This window comes from Cherax quadricarinatus, chromosome 1 (assembly GCF_038502225.1).
Source record: "Cherax quadricarinatus isolate ZL_2023a chromosome 1, ASM3850222v1, whole genome shotgun sequence".
Lineage (NCBI taxonomy): Eukaryota > Metazoa > Arthropoda > Malacostraca > Decapoda > Parastacidae > Cherax > Cherax quadricarinatus.
The window spans coordinates 79,716,304-79,740,845 of NC_091292.1; the positions used below are offsets into that span (position 1 = coordinate 79,716,304).

At 39.7% G+C, this 24,542-nt stretch overlaps 1 protein-coding gene across 6 annotated transcripts in view; it reads left to right on the top strand.

Moving 5' to 3' along the window:
* The window catches only part of LOC128688956 (receptor-type guanylate cyclase Gyc76C), a 619,662-nt gene that overhangs the window by 381,773 nt on the left and 213,347 nt on the right, over positions 1 to 24,542 (top strand). For all 6 annotated transcript variants that reach the window (XR_011391737.1, XM_070083032.1, XM_070083048.1 and 3 more), the window contains one exon: positions 19,013 to 19,217. Coding sequence is in view for 5 of the 6 variants with exons in the window: in XM_070083032.1 (XP_069939133.1) it covers positions 19,013 to 19,217 (205 nt within the window). In the remaining variant the exon portion in view is untranslated. The remainder of the gene's footprint in view (positions 1 to 19,012; positions 19,218 to 24,542) is intronic.

Sequence of the window (24,542 nt, forward strand, 5' to 3'; positions counted from 1 at the left end):
AACAATCCTGAACTACTTCTAAGAAATCATATGATTCTAAATTCCCAGTTAAGAAATTCCAATCAATATGACTAAAGTTAAAGTCTCCTAGAATTACTACATTATCGTGCCTTGTGGCCCTAACAATTTCCTCCCATAGTAGTCTCCCCTGGTCCCTATCTAAATTTGGGGGACGGTATATCACACCTAAAATTAATTTTTCATGCCCCTCTGAAAATTCTATCCAAACAGACTCTGTATGTGTTACTTCAGACTTAATACCTGTTTTTATGCAACAGTTCAAGCGATCTCGGACATACAATGCCACCCCACCCCCCTTCCCGATACTTCTATCTACTTGGAACAATTTAAAACCCTGAATGTGACATTCTGCAGGCATGTCCCGACTTTTTGAATTAAACCACGTCTCAGTAATGGCAAATACATCTATGTTACCTGCACTAGCAACTAGTCTCAACTCGTCCATCTTATTCCTAGCACTGCGACTATTTGTGTAATAAATATTTAATGACCCTCCTATCTCTTTACCCTTCCTGCTCCTTTCTGTTATTCCACTAAACCTATTACTGTCATTGTCAATTAGTGCCACTGGCTTTCCAATATCCTCCTCATTTTGCCTATTACTAGTTCTCCTAGTACTCATGTTACTACCCTGCGACTTCACAGTTTTCCCGCCAAAACCCATACCACTAACTATTCCTAGTTTAAAGACCTAACAGCTCCCTCCACTGCGTTGGCCAGTGCTCCCACCCCACACCTAGACAAGTGAACCCCATCCCTGGCATACATGTCATTTCTGCCATAGAAGAGGTCCCAGTTGTCAATGAATGTTACCGCATTTTCCTTACAGTATTTGTCCAGCCAGCAATTGACACCAATTGCTCTGGACAACCATTCATTTCCAACTCCTCTCCTTGGCAAAATGCCACATATGACAGGTTTGCCACCCTTCTTCCTAATTATCTCTATTGCTGACCTATACCTGCTAATCAGGTCCTCACTCCTACGTCTGCCAACATCGTTGCCTCCAGCGCTGAGACAGATAATAGGATTGCTCCCATTACCTCTCATGATGTCATCCAGACGGCTAACAATATCCTTCATCCCAGCCCCGGAAAACATACTCTCTGCCTCCTACTCCTATCCTTCAAACAGAATGCCCTATCCATGTACCTAATCTGGCTATCCCCAACAACAACAATGTTTTTACCTTCCTTGGCGTCGTCCGTAGTGATGCTCCGAGTAGTCGACTCACATTCGCCAGGTAGCATTACACCACTTGTAGAATTCGTCATGACGTTCTCGATGGTCTTCGTTGGGGTTTCTAGGGATGTCTCACTCACGTCTGCCAATGCTTCCTTGGTGCTCGTTGTGGCATTCCCAGTAGAACACTCACATTCGTCAGGTAGCACCGAGAATGAGTTGGAAGTTTCCACGGCAGTCTTCTGGTTTCTCGTTGTTTCTGCCTCTCCAACCGTTTTCTTAATCTTTTGCTTGGTTCCATGTTGCCCGACCACTGACCAAGCTCCCTTCTTAACCTGGGGACTCACAACAGGTGGATTACTACGAATCCTCTTGTTCTCCTCCGTTAATCGCCGTATCTCCAGTTTAGCAACTCTGAGTTCTTCTCTCAGCTGCTGGTAAAGCTGCTCAAGAGAGGGCATCCTGGTTCAGATTCACAGAGAGCACACAAACAGGTCTTCACAGAGCTAAGTGTATTTATGTAAGTGCATTTGTACATGTATGTTTGGGGGTCTGAAATGGACTAATCTACTTCACAATATTTCTTATGGGAACAAATTCGGTCAGTACTGGCACCTGAACATACTTCTGGAGTGAAAAAATATCGTTAACCTGGGGTCCACTGTACATTGAATTTTTGTAAAGGTTTAGTCGAACACGGGGAATGTCATAGAGATGTTTGTGTCTGGTGTTATGCCTGTGGATCCTGTCACAACTATCAAGAAAGCATTTTAGGTCAAGGTTAATATTGGAATTTAAGGTCCTGTAGATATAGATTGCACAGTAGTAAGTGTGGATGTACTGAACAGGGAGTAAGTTTAGATCTATGAAGAGTGGGGGGGTGTGTTGCCAGGGATGGGATTTAGTGATTATTCTTACTGCGGCTTTTTGTTGGGTTATTATTGGCTTTAGGCGTGTTGCTGCAGTTGAACCCCAAGCACAGATAGCATAGGTGAGGTATGGATATATAAGTAATGGTATAGTGTGAGAAGGGCAGTTTGCGGCACGTAGTAACGTAGCTTGGAGAGGATCCCCACCGTTTTGGATACTTTTTTTGGTATGTGTTGGATATGGGTGCTGAAATTTAGGTTGTTGTCGAGGTATAGGCCAAGGAATTTGCTCTCATTATGTCTGGCAATTAGAGTGTTGTCGATCTTAATGTTAAGTTGCGCAACACCTGCTCTGCTACCAAACATAATATAGTAGGTTTTGCCAGTGTTAAGTGTAAGTTTATTGGCTGTCATCTCGGTTTCTTTGTTAATTCTAAGACTTAAGTGCTTATACCTCTTTATGCCACTTTCAGCAACACTGGTATGACCACTGGGTGTCATGATTGCTTGGTAGATACAAGATATAGTAATTAAAATATCATAACACAATTCACAAACACAGATGCAGTATAACAGAGAAAAACTGAACACGTATGAATTATGAACGCTGGGATGGTGGGGTGGTGTCGGGGGGTAATAGGGGAGGGCTTCCCGGCTGCTCCACAACAAGGTGGCCACTTGAGCAAAAGAGAATTTTTTTTCCTTCCCACAAACTGAACCATGTTAAATTAATTATTCGACATGTTACATAAAATTGTGCCGCAATTCTTCAATGGTGGTCTACTGTATTTTTATAATAACAATAGAGCTTCAATTCCCTAAATTAATAATAATAATAATAATAATAATACTCTGTTTTCTCTTACAGTAAGAACATGGGAAGATACTATAGTCAAATTGGAACAGAAATGGCAGAAACTTCTGCCGCTGCCTCTGCCACCATATTATGGTCTATTTTATTCATTCTAGAGTATATACCATGTTTCTGTGCTAATTATATTGTTTATTATGTCATATTAGATGAATTGTGATAGATAAATAAGCCGTACAGTTGTTAATAGCATCATATTTAAGTATTTTTTCTCGTCTTTCCAAGAGTGCAGGAACGGATTAATGGCTTTTCAGTTAATTTAAATGAGGAAAATTAATTTGATATACGAGTAAATTGAGTTACGAACTAGTTTCTGGAATGGATTAAACTCATAAGTCAAGGTTCCACTGTACAGTGGAACCTCGGTTTTATTATGCCATGGTTTTCGTAGAATTCAGTTGTTGTGGTTGTGCAGGTTGTTGTGGTTGTGCAGGTTGTTATGGTTGTGGTTGTGCAGGTTGTTGTGGTTGTGGAGGTTGTTGTGCTGTGTGGGTGGTTGAAGGTGGCCTTTGTTGTGGATGTGCTGAGTCAGTGGCATGGCTACCAGCCTGGGGTGCTGCTGGTGGTGCATGATGCATTACATGTGCACTTCCTAGCAGAGTTTACTGCCAGAGGGGAATCATAGGCCTGTCCCGTGTGGAAAAATAATAATATTGAACTTTGTGTCAGAGGAAAGAAAGTCTCCCTGAAAGCATTGAGTATACATAGTGTATAGTGTATACTACAGTGGCTCCCTAGTATATTGATGATAAAGGCTAAAGTGTCATTTGAAAACAGGTGAATTTGTAAATGAAGTGATAAGCCTATAGAGGCAGGTGCCAGAAGTCGCCAGAAACTTACCACAGGTCAGCTGTTTTTAATAATCTTCCTGGCCTGCTAGTGTACTCGCATATAATCTAGTGATACCAGTGAATAGCAGAATACAGTGTTGTAGTAGCAACTAACCAGTATTATAATGGTACTTAGTGAAGTGGAGTGACTTTCATTAGTTTCTTTTGCTTGAAATACCAGACGTTACTGTGAATTTCATATAACCTGTAGTTACCAGCGGTCGCAATATACACAACGAGAAGCAATTATTACTACAGAAAAAGCGCCCTTCCTCCAAAATTTGCACCAGTCAACTATAGTGATAATATAGCATTTATTGTGGTGGAGACGGAAAAAAAAAATAGAGAAGCTAGATACAGCGATTGATAAACAAAGGTGGAGGCTCGACCGTTCGTCATTGTAGGAGTGCCAGCAGTCACCGGCTCTTCAACACGCAAGTTATACCTTTGTATCAATCAAATCACATATTACTCGGGTAGATAATTTCCAGTAGATCCTTCATGTGTTAGCTCAAATCACCGACCAGTATGGTTTAAATAAGTGACCCACTGATCAGATCAGATAGACTGGTCCGAACCCTTGACTGGTCCGAACCCTTGACTGGTCCGAACCCTGGACTGGTTTCAAACGGTTTCGTTGTGCACCACCTAGCAGGTTATTAATAGAATATTCAAGAGGTTGCTAGTAGAATTGCAGTAAATCAACCATTCAAATCATTATGAAGCTGTGTGTAGTCTGTGGTCAGTCAAACAAACGGGCTTCCACATGCATAAATTGTCATTTCTGTGGAAATTGGTGTCACGCCCCTTGTGCAGATATCCAAGAACTAGCTACAAGCAGTATTAAAACAGGGAAGTGTTTTTGGGTATGCCCAAATGAGATAAATCTGTGGACTAAAATCACAAGGGTATTAAAAGAGGTCAACATCAAAGCTGCTTTCATAGAAAACCTGGAAGCTTTCTACAACAGATGGGAACATAAAAAGTCCGGGCTGAATGGTACTGCCCTTGATACTGGCCATGTAGTCAGAAACTGTAAGGCTGGAGATGATGTCCTGGTAGTCAGTAAATGGGGGGCTGATAGTGCTGTCCTGGGAGACAGTAATGGGGAAGCTGGAGGTGCTGTCCTGGGAGACAGTAATGGTGAAGCTGGAGGTGCTGTCCTGGGAGACAGTAATGGTGAAGCTGGAGATGCTGTCCTGGGAGACAGTAATGGGGAAGCTGGAGATGCTGTCCTGGGAGACAGTAATGGTGAAGCTGGAGATTTTGTCCAGGTAGTCGGGAATTATACGCAGGAAGGAATACATATGAATGACCGCATAGGGGACAGGAGCCATAGTAGGGAAACAAGTGTAGTCAAAGATAAGATAAAACCAATATTGCAAACTAGAAATACCGCAGGAAATAGCAAACAAGAGGACTCCACTAGCAATAGTGAGGATATATTACCAAAAACAAATGGTGGGAGCTCCATTGTTGGTGCTAGGGAGGATAGAAGTAAGACAGGGAAACATGCACCAACAGGGAATACAGTCACAGAAACCCAAGGCAAACGGAAACCAAGCCTGTGCACATACTATGCACTCGGTATCTGCTGGCATGGGAAATCTGGAAAAACAGATGGGACGTGCAACTATGACCACCCTAGGAAATGCCATGCCCATATGACAACAGGAAAATGCAAACTCCCTTCCTGTAAGCTTTTTCACCCTGAACTGTGTACCTCTTCAGTACAGGAAAGACTGTGCTATAACTTAAATTGCCAGGCATACCATCTAAAGGGGACAAAAAGATACAAAACATCCAGGCCATGGGAAAACCTGGGTAGCCACAGCCACTCAAGAGGGAGAGGTTTTTTAGTGCCAGGAAGGAAAAAAAACTGGCAGGAAATGGCAGAAATCGTACACCAAATCCAGTCATTCCTGGAGTGGAACCACAGTCGATGGCCTCCACTCCAAACCAACAGATACAGATACTAATGCCGGAAAAAAAATCCCCCCCCAGTACCAACAATACCACCAGTCCGATAACATTCTTCTTTGCAAATATACAGGGTCTAAAGCCAGCAACAAACAACAAAATACCTTTCATCCGTGGACTGCTTGCAGAGGCAAAGGCAATGTTCGCGGCTTTCACTGAGACCCACATAAAGGATCACTTGGACAACGAAATATGGATCCCAGGTTACAACCTATACAGATGTGACAGAGTGAACAGGCAAAAGGGGGGGGTTGGCCTGTACATTGCAGAGTCACTTGTTTGCACAGAACTGCTAAATGCCTCAAATGATGTAGTGGAAGTTTTAGCAGTAAAGGTCGAGAACCAAAACCTAGTCATTGTGATAGTCTACAAGCCTCCGGATGCAACATCCCAGCAATTCCAGGAACAGCTGTTAAAAATTGACCACTGTCTGGAAAACCTTCCAGCTCCTGCACCCAACATCTTGCTCCTGGGGGATTTCAACTTAAGGCACCTAAAATGGAGGAATATAGCAAATAATATTGTTGCAGTAATAACACCAGGAGGCAGCTCTGATGAAAACTCACACTCACACGAGCTTTTAAATCTCTGCACAAAATTCAATTTAAACCAGCAAATAATAGAGCCTACTAGACTGGAGAATACACTAGACCTCATCTTCACTAACAATGATGATCTGATAAGAAATATCACCATATCAAAAACAATATACTCAGATCACAACATAATTGAGGTTCAGTCATGTATGCGCGGAGCCCCAGACCGACATAATGAGATTAGTCACGAGGGAGCATTCACCAAATTCAACTTCAATAACAAAAACATAAAGTGGGACCAAGTAAACCAAGTCCTAACCGATATAAGCTGGGAAGATATACTAAGCAACACAGACCCCAACTTATGCCTAGAACAGATTAACTCGGTAGCACTCGATGTATGCACAAGGCTTATTCCTCTAAGAAAAAGGAGGAGTAGATGTAAAACAGAAAGAGACAGGCGCTCCCTTTACAGGCGACGGAAAAGAATAACAGAGCGGCTAAAAGAGGTCAATATATCTGAAATGCGTAGGGAGACACTGGTCAGAGAAATAGCAAGCATCGAACTTAAGCTAAAAGAATCCTTTAGGAGTCAGGAATCGCGGGAAGAACTAAAAGCCATAAATGAAATCGAAAGAAACCCAAAGTATTTCTTCTCCTATGCCAAATCAAAATCGAGAACAACGTCCAGTATTGGGCCCCTACTTAAACAAGATGGGTCCTACACAGATGACAACAAGGAAATGAGTGAGCTACTCAAGTCCCAATATGACTCAGTTTTTAGCAAGCCGCTAACCAGACTGAGAGTCGAAGATCAAAATGAATTTTTTATGAGAGAGCCACAAAATTTGATTAACACAAGCCTATCCGATGTTATCCTGACGCCAAATGACTTCGAACAGGCGATAAATGACATGCCCATGCACTCTGCCCCAGGGCCAGACTCATGGAACTCTGTGTTCATCAAGAACTGCAAGAAGCCCCTATCACGAGCCTTTTCCATCCTATGGAGAGGGAGCATGGACACGGGGGTCGTCCCACAGTTACTAAAAACAACAGACATAGCCCCACTCCACAAAGGGGGCAGTAAAGCAACAGCAAAGAACTACAGACCAATAGCACTAACATCCCATATCATAAAAATCTTTGAAAGGGTCCTAAGAAGCAAGATCACCACGCATCTAGAAACCCATCAGTTACACAACCCAGGGCAACATGGGTTTAGAACAGGTCGCTCCTGTCTGTCTCAACTATTGGACCACTACGACAAGGTCCTAAATGCACTAGAAGACAAAAAGAATGCAGATGTAATATATACAGACTTTGCAAAAGCCTTCGACAAGTGTGACCATGGCGTAATAGCGCACAAAATGCGTGCTAAAGGAATAACAGGAAAAGTCGGTCGATGGATCTATAATTTCCTCACTAACAGAACACAGAGAGTAGTCGTCAACAGAGTAAAGTCCGAGGCAGCTACGGTGAAAAGCTCTGTTCCACAAGGCACAGTACTCGCTCCCATCTTGTTCCTCATCCTTATATCCGACATAGACAAGGATGTCAGCCACAGCACCGTGTCTTCCTTTGCAGATGACACCCGAATCTGCATGACAGTGTCTTCCATTGCAGACACTGCAAAGCTCCAGGCAGACATCAACCAAATCTTTCAGTGGGCTGCAGAAAACAATATGAAGTTCAACGATGAGAAATTTCAATTACTCAGATATGGTAAACATGAGGAAATTAAATCTTCATCAGAGTACAAAACAAATTCTGGCCACAAAATAGAGCGAAACACCAACGTCAAAGACCTGGGAGTGATCATGTCGGAGGATCTCACCTTCAAGGACCATAACACTGTATCAATCGCATCTGCTAGAAAAATGACAGGATGGATAATGAGAACCTTCAAAACTAGGGAGGCCAAGCCCATGATGACACTCTTCAGGTCACTTGTTCTATCTAGGCTGGAATATTGCTGCACACTAACAGCACCTTTCAAGGCAGGTGAAATTGCCGACCTAGAAAATGTACAGAGAACTTTCACGGCACGCATAACGGAGATAAAACACCTCAATTATTGGGAGCGCTTGAGGTTCCTAAACCTGTATTCCCTGGAACGCAGGAGGGAGAGATACATGATTATATACACCTGGAAAATCCTAGAGGGACTAGTACCGAACTTGCACACGAAAATCACCCACTACGAAAGCAAAAGACTTGGCAGACGATGCACCATCCCCCCAATGAAAAGCAGGGGTGTCACTAGCACGTTAAGAGACCATACAATAAGTGTCAGGGGCCCGAGACTGTTCAACTGCCTCCCAGCACACATAAGGGGGATTACCAACAGACCCCTGGCAGTCTTCAAGCTGGCACTGGACAAGCACCTAAAGTCAGTTCCGGATCAGCCGGGCTGTGGCTCGTATGTTGGTTTGCGTGCAGCCAGCAGCAACAGCCTGGTTGATCAGGCTCTGATCCACCAGGAGGCCTGGTCTCAGACCGGGCCGCGGGGGCGTTGACCCCCGGAACTCTCTCCAGGTAAACTCCAGGTAAACAGCACCACCACCTGCTGCTGCATGTATAGTATCCATCCCAGTTTCAACATAACCCATTACCCATACCGTCTTCCCCACCAACTATGTTGTCTTCCCCACCAACCATGCTGTCTTCCCCACCAACTATGCTGTCTTCCCCACCAACCATGTTGTCTTCCCCACCAACCATGCTGTCTTCCAAACCAACCACACTGTCTTCCCCACCAACCATGCTGTCTTCCCCACCAACCATGCAGTCTTCCCCACCAACCATGCTGTCTTCCCCACCAACCATGCTGTCTTCCCCACCAACCAAGAGCCCCTCTCCAGCATCAAGGAACCTCCCTTGAGGCCCACTCGCATCTGGAAATTTCGCTTGCTTATGAAAGCAAAAATCAACCGATCAACTACTCATATCTGGAAAAACTCGCACATGGATGTGCTCGTTAGTAGAGGTTCCACTGTATAAGAATAATAATTTGTAATAATATAAGAATAATTTGTAATGATAATATAAGAATATTTTTTTTTTTATTATCACACTGGCCGATTCCCACCAAGGCAGGGTGGCCCGAAAAAGAAAAACTTTCACCATCATTCACTCCATCACTGTCTTGCCAGAAGGGTGCTTTACACTACAGTTTTTAAACTGTAACATTAACACCCCTCCTTCAGAGTGCAGGCACTGTACTTCCCATCTCCAGGACTCAAGTCCGGCCTGCCGGTTTCCCTGAACCCCTTCATAAATGTTACTTTGCTCACACTCCAACAGCACGTCATGTATTAAAAACCATTTGTCTCCATTCACTCCTATCAAACATGCTCATGCATGCCTGCTGGAAGTCCAAGCCCCTCGCACACAAAACCTCCTTTACCCCCTCCCTCCAACCTTTCCTAGGCCGACCCCTACCCCGCCTTCCTTCCACTACAGACTGATACACTCTTGAAGTTATTCTGTTTCGCTCCATTCTCTCCACATGTCTGAACCACCTCAACAACCCCTCCTCAGCCCTCTGGACAACAGTTTTGGTAATCCCGCACCTCCTCCTAACTTCCAAACTACGAATTCTCTGCATTATATTCACACCACACATTGCCCTCAGACATGACATCTCCACTGCCTCCAGCCTTCTCCCCGCTGCAACATTCATCACCCATGCTTCACACCCATATAAGAGCGTTGGTAAAACTATACTCTCATACATTCCCCTCTTTGCCTCCAAGGACAAAGTTCTTTGTCTCCACAGACTCCTAAGTGCACCACTCACTCTTTTTCCCTCATCAATTCTATGATTCACCTCATCTTTCATAGACCCATCCGCTGACACGTCCACTCCCAAATATCTGAATACATTCACCTCCTCCATACTCTCTCCCTCCAATCTGATATTCAATCTTTCATCACCTAATCTTTTTGTTATCCTCATAACCTTACTCTTTCCTGTATTCACCTTTAATTTTCTTCTTTTGCACACCCTACCAAATTCATCCACCAATCTCTGCAACTTCTCTTCAGAATCTCCCAAGAGCACAGTGTCATCAGCAAAGAGCAGCTGTGACAACTCTCACTTTGTGTGTGATTCTTTATCTTTTAACTCCACGCCTCTTGTCAAGACCCTCGCATTTACTTCTCTTACAACCCCATCTATAAATATATTAAACAACCATGGTGACATCACACATCTTTGTCTAAGGCCTACTTTTACTGGGAAATAATTTCCCTCTTTCCTACATACTCTAACTTGAGCCTCACTATCCTCGTAAAAACTCTTCAATGCTTTCAGTAACCTACCTCCTACACCATACACTTGCAACATCTGCCACATTGCCCCCCTATCCACCCTGTCATACGCCTTTTCCAAATCCATAAATGCCACAAAGACCTCTTTAGCCTTATCTAAATACTGTTCACTTATGTTTCACTGTAAACACCTGGTCCACACACCCCCTACCTTTCCTAAAGCCTCCTTGTTCATCTGCTATCCTATTCTCCGTCTTACTCTTAATTCTTTCAATAATAATTCTACCATACACTTTACCAGGTATACTCAGCAGACTTATCCCCCTATAATTTTTGCACTCTCTTTTATCCCCTTTGCCTTTATACAAAGGAACTATGCATGCTCTCTGCCAATCCCTAGGTACCTTACCCTCTTCCATACATTTATTAAATAATTGCACCAATCACTCCAAAACTATATCCCCACTTGCTTTTAACATTTCTATCTTTATCCCATCAATCCCGGCTGCCTTACCCCCTTTCATTTTACCTACTGCCTCACGAACTTCCCCCACACTCACAACTGGCTCTTCCTCACTCCTACAAGATGTTATTCCTCCTTGTCCTATACACGAAATCACAGCTTCCCTATCTTCATCAACATTTAACAATTCCTCAAAATATTCCCTCTATCTTCCCAATACCTCTAACTCTCCATTTAATAACTCTCCTCTCCTATTTTTAACTGACAAATCCATTTGTTCTCTAGGCTTTCTTAACTTGTTAATCCCACTCCAAAACTTTTTCTTATTTTCAACAAAATTTGTTGATAACATCTCACCCACTCTCTCATTTGCTCTCTTTTTACATTGCTTCACCACTCTCTTAACCTCTCTCTTTTTCTCCATATACTCTTCCCTCCTTGCATCACTTCTACTTTGTAAAAACTTCTCATATGCTAACTTTTTCTCCCTTACTACTCTCTTTACATCATCATTCCACCAATCGCTCCTCTTCCCTCCCGCACCCACTTTCCTGTAACCACAAACTTCTGCTGAACACTCTAACACTACATTTTTAAACCTTCCCCATACCTCTTCGACCCCATTTATATATATAAGAATAATTTGTAATAATAATATAAGAATAATAATTTATAATAATAAATTGCTCTGGACATTTAACCCTTTGACTGTTTCGGTCGTATATATATGTCTTACGAGCCAGTGTTTCAGACGTATATATAGTCAATAATTCTAGCGAAAAGATTCGGAGTGAGGGGGTAAAGGAGGTTTTGTGTGTGAGGGGCTTGGACTTCCAGCAGGGATGCGTGAGCGTGTTTGATAGGAGTGGAGACAAATGGTTTTTAATACTTGACGTGCTGTTGGAGTGTGAGCAAAGTAATATTTATGAAGGGGTTCAGGGGAACCGGCAGGCCAGACTTGAGTCCTGGAGATGGAAAGTACAGTGCCTGCACTCTGAAGGAGGGGTGTTAATGTTGCAGTTTAAAAACTGTAGTGTAAAGCACCCTTCTGGCAAGACAGTGATGGAGTGAATGATGGTGAAAGTTTTTCTTTTTCGGGCCACCCTGCCTTGGTGGGAATCGGCCAGTGTGATAATAAAAAATAAATTCTAGAGGCTTCAAATCAAACAGGAGAAAGCTGGTAGGCTCTGTGATCAGTGTGCACTGTATAAAAAAAATCCTACAGCATGTAGTGCATACTGAGAAAAAAAACTCCGACCATGTTTTTGGATTAAAACACCGACTTGAGGTGTATTTTCGTACAGTATTTATGATTATATTCTCATTTTCCTGGTCTCATTTGATAGAATGGAAAACATGTTACAGAAATAGAGATGATTTTGATTAGTTTCATGATGAAAACGACCTTGAAATTGAGCTAAAAGTAGCAGAAATGTTCGATTTTTACCAGTGTTCAAGAGTAAGCAAATCACACCACACGTCCAATACACGTCAGCTGGGGAGTTTAGTATTCTTTCACTATTGCACTGATATTATTTATACCATTTTTACAATAATGCAGTAGTCTGCATAACAGTAAATCTTCTATTTTTTGTGTAAATAAAAAATCAAAATAGAAAGCAAGAGTAATATAAGAGGGACCTAGAGACATGACTAATGAACAGAGGATATGTTATTTTAGTGCCAAGAATGTCTGCATTGTTTATTCTGGACACTATTTTGAAATTGGCATCTTTTTTAATTTGCTTGAAATTGGCCAAATTGCCAGTTTCTGATCACTTTATTATGTAGTTGAAATCAGTAAATGAGTGGTTTCTTGTACTCAGTTGATAGAAAAAATGGAGTTCTAAATAAATAGCTATGAATTTGGTCAACTGGAACAATGAATTGGCCGAAAATAGGGCTCAAATTTGGGGAAATCTCCGATGCGTATATATTGCTGAGATCGCTAACTTCGTGGGAGCATAATTCTGTAAGTTTTTGATCAAATTTCGTACTTTTGGTGACATTACCATCGCGAAAAGATTCTCTATCATTTCATAATAATTTTTTTTTTTTTCCAAAAATTTTTCAACATAAAATGACAGTTTCAGAAAGGGGTGTGTGACAGTCAAAGGGTTAACCCTTTCAGGGTTTCTTACATACTAGTACGGCATACGCACTAGGGTTATTGACATACTAGTACGCCTAAATTCTAGCGCCCTCAAATCTAACGAAAGCTAGTAGGCCTACATATGAAAGAATGGGTCTGTGTGGTCAGTGTGTGCAGTATAAAATAAATCCTGCAGCACACAGTGCGTAATGAGAACAAAAAAAAACTTTGACCATTTTTTTGGTTTAAAACAGCGACTTTGCACTGTATTTTTGTATGGTATTTATGGGTGTATTCTAGTTTTCCTGGTCTCATTTTATAGAATGGAAGACATATTACAGAAATTGAGATTATTTTGATTGGTTTCACAATGAAAAGTACAGTGGACCCCCGCTTAACGATCACCTCCAAATGCGACCCTTTATGTAAGTGTATTTATGTAAGTGCGTTTGTACATGTATGTTTGGGGGTCTGAAATGGGCTAATCTACTTCATTATGGGAACAAATTCGGTCAGTACTGGTACCTGAACATACTTCTGGAATGAAAAAAGATCGTTAATCGGGGGTCCACTGTACCTTGAAATTGAGCTCAAAGTAGCAGAAAAGTTCGATTTTTGCCAAAGTTCAAAGGTAAACAAATCATGCCACACGTCCAATACACGGCAACTGGTGAGTCTAATATTCTTTCACAAGTGCGGTGATATTATTTATACCATTTCTACACCATTTCTACACGAATACAGTAGTCTGCATAACATAAATCTTCTATTCTTTGTGAGAAAAAAATTCAAAGTGGAAAGCAAAAGAAATGTAGCAGAGTCCTGGGGACGTGAGTAATCAACAGAGGAAATTTTATTTTAGTGCCAGGAATGTCTGTCTTGTTTATTCTGGACCCTATTTGGAAATTGGCATCTTTTGAAATTTGTGTGAAATTGGCAAAATTTCTGACCACGTTATTGGTTAGTTGAAATCGGTAATTGGGTGGTTTCTTCTGCTCGTTCGATAGACAAAATGGAGTTCTAGCAAAATAGTATGATTTTTGTTGACTGGTACATTGGAATTGACTGATAATAGGGCTCAAAGTGGGCAAAATCGCCAATCTGTAAACATCGTCGAGACCGCTAACTTCACAAGAGCATAATTCTTTAAGTTTTCTATCAAATTTCATACTTTTGGTGTCATTATGATCGGGAGAAGATTCTCTATAATTTCATAAGAAAAAATAATAATTTTTTTTTTTTTTTTTTTTTTTAAAAAAATTTCCGACCCAGAGAACAAGCTTAGAAGAGGGCCTGCCAACCCTGAAAGGGTTAATTATACCCATTCTTCATTTATTCAGTCTTCCTACAATAAATATATTCACCAGTTACTATAAGCTAAAGCTGAAAATATTTTAAGGTAAGTTATGTGTATACTTTATATGCATTTTTTAGGCCTAGCTCTATTGCTTTTAAATGCATTTGAAAGTGAGTAAAGGCTATGTTTCACTTTACATTGATTTTCACTTTACAGCATTAGCCCAGTACCTAACTTGCTGTATAAGCGGGGCTTTCCTGTAGTAATTTATACATGACATTTACTCCAGTGTTAATTATATACTGTACTCCACTTTGTAGAAATAAGGTTGCTTGTTTATGCTATTCTGGTTTGGCCTAGAGACATTTGCTGAGCACTAAGGTGCTAGCTGAGTGTTCATGTTAATTTTCATATTATTTTCTGGAGTTGAACCATGTTAAGATTATTATATCAGCAGGTTTGTTGATATAATAATTACTCTCTTACCATATAATAATTGCTTTGCCATAACTGTCTTAAGCCCTCCTGTTGTGATAGTCATCAGTACAGCCTCTGAGTCCAGTGGGTATTTCATGCCTTCATGTTTTCAGTTCCACATTGTTTTTGTTCAGCACAGTTTATTTTTCTACCTTCACTCTTCCATATTTTCTCTATATCCACAAGAGACTGCTGAAAGGAAGCTTAACCCAGAGTAGTAATTTACAAGTCTCTCCAACACAGAGGTTACTTAACCCCTTCAGGGTCCAAGGCCCAAATCTGAAGTGGTGCCCCAGTGTCCAAGAATTTAAAAAAAAAAATTTGTTATTTTTTCTTATGAAATGGTAGAGAATCTTTTTGTGAAGGTAATAAAACAAAAAGTACGAAATTTGATGGAAAATTGACAAAATTATGCTCTCGCGAATTTTGATGTGTCAGCGATATTTATGAATCTGCGATTTTGCCGATTACATTATTCCAGTCAACCAAATTCTTAGCTATTTCACTAGTATTACTTCTATTCTATCGATTGAGCACAAGAAATCACCAAGTCAACTGTTTCAACTACAAAATAAAGTGATCAGAAATTGTTAATTTGGCCAATTTAACACGAAGTTCAAAATATTCCAATTTCAAAATGGGGTCCAGAATAAACAATGTAGGTATTCCTGGAACTAAACTAACGTTTCCTCTGTTCATTAGTTACGTTTTGAGGCTTTACAAATAAATTCCATTTTGATTTTTTATTCACATAATGAATTTTTATTCACACCAAAAAATAGAAGATTTACTGTTATGCAATACTGTAATAAGTGTATAAATATCATCACCATATTTGTGAATGTATATTAGACCCACCAGCTGGTGTGTATTAGATGTGTGAGGTCGTTTGTTTACTCTTGAATATCGGCAAAAATTTAACATTTCCGCTACTTTGAGCTCAGTTTCAAGCCATTTCCAGTGCTAAAACCAATCAAAATCATTTCTATTTCTGTAATATGTCTTCCATTCTATCAAATGAGACCAAGAAATCGCAAATACAACTATAAAAAACATACGAAAAAACACTGCAAAGTCGCTGTTTTAATCGAAAAATCATTTCAGTTTTTTTCTCTCATTATACACAGTGTGCTGCAGGATCTGTTTTATGTGGTGCACACATACCACATAGATGTATTCTCTCATATCTAGGCCCAAATGTACCACTCACAGTTTATCAGAGTGAGCTGAGCTCATGACGTAGATCTACGGTTTGGACCCTGAACGTAAAGCCGTAGATCTACGGGACGGACCCTGAAAGGGTTAAAATTTATCCTACAGCCTCTCTTCACTTAGCAATGTACTCGTTTACTGATGACTCGGCCATAAGATGGGCTCTCTCACCAGTATGTATACCTAAATAATGTATGTTAGAGCTGATTTCTTCTATTCTGTTTATTACAGTATACAGTACACTACTGTATAAAGATTTAAAATATAATAGAAATGTTATAAATGGTGCAAAAGTGACATTAAAATATCAAAGATGGTTGGCACAAACCCACTACCATTATAGTATGCTCCTCACTTAGTGACAAATTCACTTACTAATGTGGTCTTACGAACGGAACTCCGTCATTAAGTGAGGAGAGGCTGTATTCTGTTGGGATTTTTGAGGTCATTAACCCTTTGAGGGGTCCAAGCTGTAGTTCTACGCCATGAACTCAGCTCACTCAGATAAGCTGTGAGCGGAAAATTATGCATGCATAGCATAATGAGGAAAAAACTTGAGTGTTTTTGGATTAAAACTCCAACTTTGCGGTGTATTTTTGTATGGTTTTTATGGTTGTATTTGAGGTTTCTTGATCTCATTCAATAGAATGGAAGATATTTTACAGAAATAGAAATGATTTTGATCAGTTTTATTAATGGAAATAGCTTGAAATTGAGCTCAAAGTACCAGAAATGTTCGATTTTTGCCAATGTTCAAGAGTAAACAAATCACATTACGCATCCAATACACATCTACTGGTAGGTCTAATATATGTTTATGAATGCGCTGATATTATTTATACAATTATTACAATATTGCACAACAGTAGATCTTCAATTTTTTGGTGTGAATAAAAATTCTTTGTGTGAATAAAAAATCAAAATTAAATTCATCTGTAAAGCCCAGAAACACAACTAATAAACAGAGGAAATGTTATTTTAGTGCCAGAAATGCCTGTGTTGTTTATTCTGGACCATATTTTGAAATTGGAATATTTTGAACTATTACAACAAATTACCAATTTCTGATCACTTTACTGGGTAGTTGAAATAGCTAATTGGGCAGTTTCTTGTGCTCAGTCAATAAAATAGAAGTAAAACTAGTGAAAAGCTAAAAATTTGGTTGACTGGAATAATGTAATTGGCCTAAAATAGGAGCAAAGTGAGCAAAATCTCCGATGCGTAAATATCGTTGACAGTAAAATTCGTGATAGTGTAATTTCATTAGTTTTCCATCAAATTTCATACTTTTTGTTTTATTACCCTCAGAAAAAGATTCTCTATCATTTCACAAGAAAAAAAAAATTGAAAATTTTTGGACCCTGTGGACAGGGAGTAGAAATACAGCTTGTACCCTCAAAGGGCCTGTTGACCCTTTCAGGGTCAACAGGCCCACTCAGAGACTTGTTCTCAGGGTTGCCCAAATTTCAAAAACAAAAATTATTTTTCTTATGAAAAGATAGAGAATCTTTTTCTGATCATAATGACACCAAAGTATGAAATTTGATGGAAAACTTACGGAATTATGCTCTTGTGAAGTTAGCGGTCTTGGCAATGTTTATGCATCGGCGATTTTGCCCACTTTGAGCCCTATTTTCGGCCAATTCCACTGTACTAGTCGACAAAAATCATGAATATTTTGCTAGAACTCCATTTTTTCTATTGAATGAGTGCAAGAAGCCACCCATTTACCGATGTCAACTATCCAATACAGTGGTCAGAATTTAGCAATTTTGCCAATTTCACACAAATTTCAAAAGATGCCAATTTCCAAATAGGGTCCAGAATAAAGAATAAAGACATTCCTGGCACTAAAATGATATTTTGTCTGTTCATTAGTCACGTCCCAATGCCCCTCTTACATTCTTTTGCTTTCCACATTGAATTTTTATTCTCACAAAAAATAGAAGATTTACTGTTATGCAGACTACTGCATTAGTGTAAAAAATGGTATAAATAATATCAGCGCACTTGTGAAAGAATATTAGACTCACCAATTGACGTGTATTGGACGCTTAGCATGATTTGTTTACTTTTGAACTTTGGTAAAAATCGAACATTTCTGCTACTTTGAGCTCAATTTCAAGGTACTTTTCATTGTAAAATCAGTCAAATATCATCTCAATTTCTGTAAAATATCTTCCATTCTATAGAATGAAACCAGGAAAACTAGAATGCAACAATAAATGCCATACGAAAATACATGCAAAGTCGCTGTTTTAATCCAAAAACACGGTCCAAGTTTTTTTTTCTCATTATGCACTGTGTGCTGCAGGATTTTTTTTTATACTGCGCACAGTGACCACATAGACCCATTCTTTCATATGTAGGCCTACCACCTTTCTCTCACTAGATTTAAGGGCGCTAGAATTTAGGTGGGCTCTGGTGGCCTGGTGGTTAACGCTCTCGCTTCACACGGTGAGGGTCTGGGTTCGATTCCCAGCCAGAGTAGAAACATTGGACGTGTTTCTTTCCACCTGTTGTCTATGTTCCCCATCAGTAAAATGGGTACCTGGGTGTTAGTCGACTGGTGTGGGTCGCATCCTGGGACACTGACCTAAGGAGGCCTGGTCACAGACCGGGCTGCGGGGGCGTTGACCCCCAGAACTCTCTCCAGGTAAACTCCAGGTACGTCATAAACCCTGGTGCGTAAGCCATACTAGTATGGCCGAAACCTTGAAAGGGGTAAAGGTTAAAGACTCTTTATTTCAGCATGATACAATGTTTGCAAAGAAATGAGTGACATTTAGGTGTGCATTCAGAAAGCCCTTAGTATGCAGAGCATTATATAATTTATTTTTTATAGATTATAAGGATTTTCAAAACACATACACATTTAGAGTAATATATTATTTTTCATTTTTTCAGAAATATGCGGGAACTTAAACAAGACAATGTTTGTTCATTTATTGGAGCATTTGTTGAGCACAGAAAAGTTTCACATGGGGAGCATAGCAAGGTGACACTTGTTACAGAATACTGCACCAGAGGATCATTACTTGATATACTGGCTATGGAAGACATTAAACTTGATACTCTCTTCATATCCTCCCTTGTCCATGATCTTGTAAGGGTAAGTAAGTATGTATGTATATGTATATATATATATATATATATATATATATATATATATATATATATATATATATATATATATATATATATTTGTACAGGTCCGCCATCACAAATCCGGCAATCAGTTATTCGGTTCCTTCAGTTATTCAGCACTAATTTTGGCTAGCATAATTTCAAATTTCCAGGGTCGCCACACCAACCTGCTGGTACTGTTTGGTGGCGCTACTTGCTGCATAAGTCATTCTAATTTCTTTTTCTCCATTTAATGTTTTAACCTGCTTGCTTTTAGCCCTAGCCATGGTTCCAATGAATAAAAGAAATTTTTCTCATTATGTAAAGCACCTACACAGTACATTATCCATTAAAGATAAGGTGGCTTTGAAGCCACTGTCGGTTGTCATGAACTCAGTCTCATGATGCAGGAGAATATGCTTTATTATTGCGCTAATATCAACACTATAGCTTATTTGCCTATCACAATTGATCTAATATGACATAAACAATATAAATAACATAAAACATGTTAAATACTCCAGAATAAATAATATTTGGCATAATACCGAGCAGTTCGATGGAGGTATGAAGAGGATATGGTATACAAATACCATTCTCCTATCCCTCTCTTAGGGGCTTATATTAGAGAAAACAGAGTAGTATAGCACGGGGCTAACTGTGATATACACTCGTACTGCACCATAAACATGAAACAAAAAAGTTATTTTCTCTCTATAGATTATCACACATAGCAGCATATGTGTAGAGAACCTAGGATAACCCAAAAAAAGTCAACGTAGCTTACTTTTAGTACCTGGCTTGGGTTAGTCATATGTGATTTTTGGTAAATATTCGATTCCCAGCCAGGGTAGAAACATTAGCTGTGTTTCTTTACACCTGTTGTATATGTTTACCCATCAATAAATGGGCACCTGGGTATTAGTCGACTGGTGTGGGTGTTATCCTGGGACACTGACCTATTTTTTTTGAAATACTCTGCATAACAAGCAGCTTTCTATACAGTAGTATATCACTGATGTCAGCTAGGCCTGTATACCTTGTACATGTACGTGTAGTAAATAAAGATGTTATTATTATTATTATTATAATTTTCTCAGTTGTTTGTTGAGTTATCTTATTTAAACTTGGGCAATGTATGATGGAAAGATGCTTCTTCACGTACACCAAAAATGAAAGAAATCAGACCATAAATAGCGGAGTTCACTTCTCAGCCATTAGCGGCCGCTTAGCGGTATATTTTTGTATGGTTGTTATGGTTATATTCTCATTTTTTCTTTCTCATTTGATAGAATGAAATATATATTACAGAAATAGATATGAATTTGATTGCTTTCATGACGAAAAGTACCTTGAAATTGTGCTCACAGTAGCAAAAATGTTCTATTCTTTAGCGAAGCTCAAGAGTACACAAATGACGTCACCATCCAATACCTGTCCACCTGCCAGTCCAGTACGCAGTCAAGAATGGGTTGACATTATTTATACAATTATTACAATAATGCAGTAGTCTGCATAACAGTAAATCTTCCAGTTTTTTGTTAATAAAAATTCCAAATGGTAAGCAAGAGTAATATAAGAGAGGCCTGTAGCCGTGACTAATGAACAGAGAAAATGTTATTTTAGTGCCAGGAATATCTACATTGTTTATTCTGGATCCTATTTTGAAATTGGCATCTGTTGAAATTTGTGTGAAATCGGCCAAATTGCCAATTTCTGACTGCTTTGTTGGGTAGCTGAAATAAGTGAATGGGTGGTTTCTTGTACTCAGTCGGCAGACTAGAAGTAAGTAAATAAGTAAGTTTATTCAGGTATACACAAATACAGTTACATAGATTATCATACATAGCAGTGTATGTATAGAGAACCTAGGATAACCCAGAAAAGTCAGACAAAGTGACTTATTTCCAGTACCTGGCTTGGGCTTGCCATATATGATTTTTGGTAAATATTTTTTTTTCTTAACGTACAACAAAAATAAAAAAAGACGGCCATTAGCCGCCTCTTTGCAGTATATTTTCGTATGTTTTTTTGTGGTTGTATTTTCATTTTTTTGGACTCATTTGATAGAATGAAAGATATATTACAGAAATAAACATGATTTTGATTGCTTTCATGACGAAAAGTACCTTGAAATTGAGCTCAAAGTAGCGGAAATGTTCGATTTTTGCCGATGTTCAATGAACTGTGTAAGTCAAGTTGGTTAATTTTATTAAGGGTATTCTAACCTAACCACTCTGAAATCTGGCAAACTCAGTAATCCGGCACACTACACATCCCAATGATGCCGGATTTGTGATGGAGGACCTGTATATATATATATTTTTTTTTTTTTTTCAACAAGTCGGCCGTCTCCCACCGAGGCAGGGTGACCCAAAAAAGAAAGAAAATCCCCAAAAAGAAAATGCTTTCATCATCATTCAACACTTTCACCACACTCACACATATTCACTGTTTTTGCAGAGGTGCTCAGAATACAACAGTTTAGAAGCATATATGTATAAAGATACACAACATATCCCTCCAAACTGCCAATATCCCAAACCCCTCCTTTAAAGTGCAGGCATTGTACTTCCCATTTTCAGGACTCAAGTCCGACTATATGAAAATAACCGGTTTCCCTGAATCCCTTCACTAAATATTACCCTGCTCACACTCCAACAGATCGTCAGGTCCCAAGTACCATTCGTCTCCATTCACTCCTATCTAACACGCTCACGCACGCTTGCTGGAAGTCCAAGCCCCTTGCCCACAAAACCTCCTTTACCCCCTCTCTCCAACCCTTTCGAGGACGACCCCTACCTCGCCTTCCTTCCCCTATACATTTATATGCTTTCCATGTCATTCTACTTTGATCCATTCTCTCTAAATGACCAAACCACCTCAGCAACCCCTCTTCTGCCCTCTGACTAATACTTTTATTAACTCCACACCTTTTCCTAATTTCCACACTCCGAATTTTCTGCATAATATTTACACCACACATTGCCCTTAGACAGGACATCTCCACTGCCTCCAACTGTCTCCTCGCTGCTGCATTTACCACCCAAGCTTCACACCCATATAAGAGTGTTGGTACTACTATACTTTCATACATTCCCTTCTTTGCCTCCATAGATAACATTTTTTTGACTCCACATATACCTCAATGCACCACTCACCTTTTTTCCCTCATCAATTCTATGATTAACCTCATCTTTCATAAATCCATCCGCCGACACGTCAACTCCCAAGTATCTGAAAACATTCACTTCTTCCATACTCCTCCTCCCCAATTTGATATCCAATTTTTCTTTATCTGAATCATTTGATACCCTCATCACCTAACTCTTTTCTATGTTTACTTTCAATTTTCTACCTTTACACACATTCCCAAACTCATCCACTAACCTTTGCAACTTTTCTTTAGAATCTCCCATAAGCACAGTGTCATCAGCAAAAAGTAACTGTGTTAATTCCAATTTTGAATTTGATTCCCCATAATTTAATCCCACCCCTCTCCCGAACACCCTAGCATTTACTTCTTTTACAACCCCATCTATAAATATATTAAACAACCATGGTGACATTACACATCCCTGTCTAAGACCTATTTTTACCGGGAAGTAGTCTCCCTCTCTTCTACACACCCTAACCTGAGCTTCACTATCCTCATAAAAACTCTTTACAGCATTTAGTAACTTACCACCTATTCCATATACTTGCAACATCTGCCACATTGCTCCCTTATCCACTCTATCATATGCCTTTTCTAAATCCATAAATGCAATAAAAACTTCCCTACCTTTATCTAAATACTGTTCACATATATGCTTCAATGTAAACACTTGATTCAAATTCAAATTCAAATTCAAATTCAAAGTTTATTCTCTACAAAGATTACAATGTTGAATTTACAGAATTTGGTTGTTGTGTGGTTTACATGTAGTTAAATAATGATTACAGAGTGTACCACTAGAACGCCTAGCATGGCTAGGCATTTCGGGCAGACTTAGTTTAGTTCTTTATTTTAAAATATTACAAGTTATGAGGTAAGTTGGTATTATGGCTAAGTGACTAAATACTAGTTTGTGAGTTTAGTAATGTGAATGCTTTTGTTTTGGCACAGTACATAGTTTCAGTATTGGAGTATCATAGGATTCATTATTTTAAGATTGAGATTAATATTTCTGTTTATGGTCAAATGGGTGAGTGAGTGTAAGTGTGAACCACCAGGTGGTATTCGTGTAGTTAGTTGATGGGGTGTATCAGGGAGATAAGATGTTTTCTAATGGTAGTTTTGAAGGTGATGAATGTGTCTGCAGTTCTAGAGTTCTCAGGTAGGGTGTTCCAGATTTTAGGGCCTTTGACATACATTGAATTTTTGTAAAGGTTTAGTCGGACACGGGGAATGTCGTAGAGATGTTTGTGTCTGGTGTTATGCCTGTGGGTTCTGTCACAACTATCAAGAAAGTGTTTTAGGTCAAGGTTGATATTGGAGTTTAAGGTCCTGTAGATGTAGATTGCACAGTAGTAAGTGTGGATGTACTGAACAGGGAGTAAGTTTAGATCTATGAAGAGTGGGGGGGTGTGTTGCCAGGGATGGGATTTAGTGATTATTCTTACTGCAGCTTTTTGTTGGGTTATTATTGGCTTTAGGTGTGTTGCTGCAGTTGATCCCCAAGCACAAATAGCATAGGTGGCTTTATTGGCTTTAGGTGTGTTGCTGCAGTTGATCCCCAAGCACAAATAGCATAGGTGAGGTATGGATAAATAAGTGAGTGGTATAGTGTGAGAAGGGCATTTTGCGGCACGTAGTATCGTATCTTGGAGAGGATCCCAACTGTTTTGGATACTTTTTTGGTTATGTGTTGGATATGGGTGCTGAAATTCAGGTTGTTGTCAAGGTATAGGCCTAGGAATTTGCCCTCATTATGTCTGGTAATTAGAGTGTTGTCGATCTTAATGTTAATTTGTGCATCTCCTGCTCTGCTACCAAACATAATATAGTAGGTTTTGTCAGTGTTAAGCGTAAGTTTATTGGCTGTCATCCAAGTCGATATTTTGATCAGCTCCTCGTTAACAATGGTGTTGAGGGTGGCAAGATTAGGGTGAGAGATGACATAAGTCGTGTCGTCAGCAAAGAGAATGGGTTTCAGGTGTTGGGATACGTTTGGAAGATCATTGATGTATATGAGGAAGAGCAGGGGACCAAGGACACTTCCCTGCGGAACTCCAGTATCAGGTGGCCATGTTGTTGGTGCTGTGTCTTTAATGGTAACATACTGATACCTATTAGTAAGGTAAGATTTGAAATAAGCAAGTGCATGGC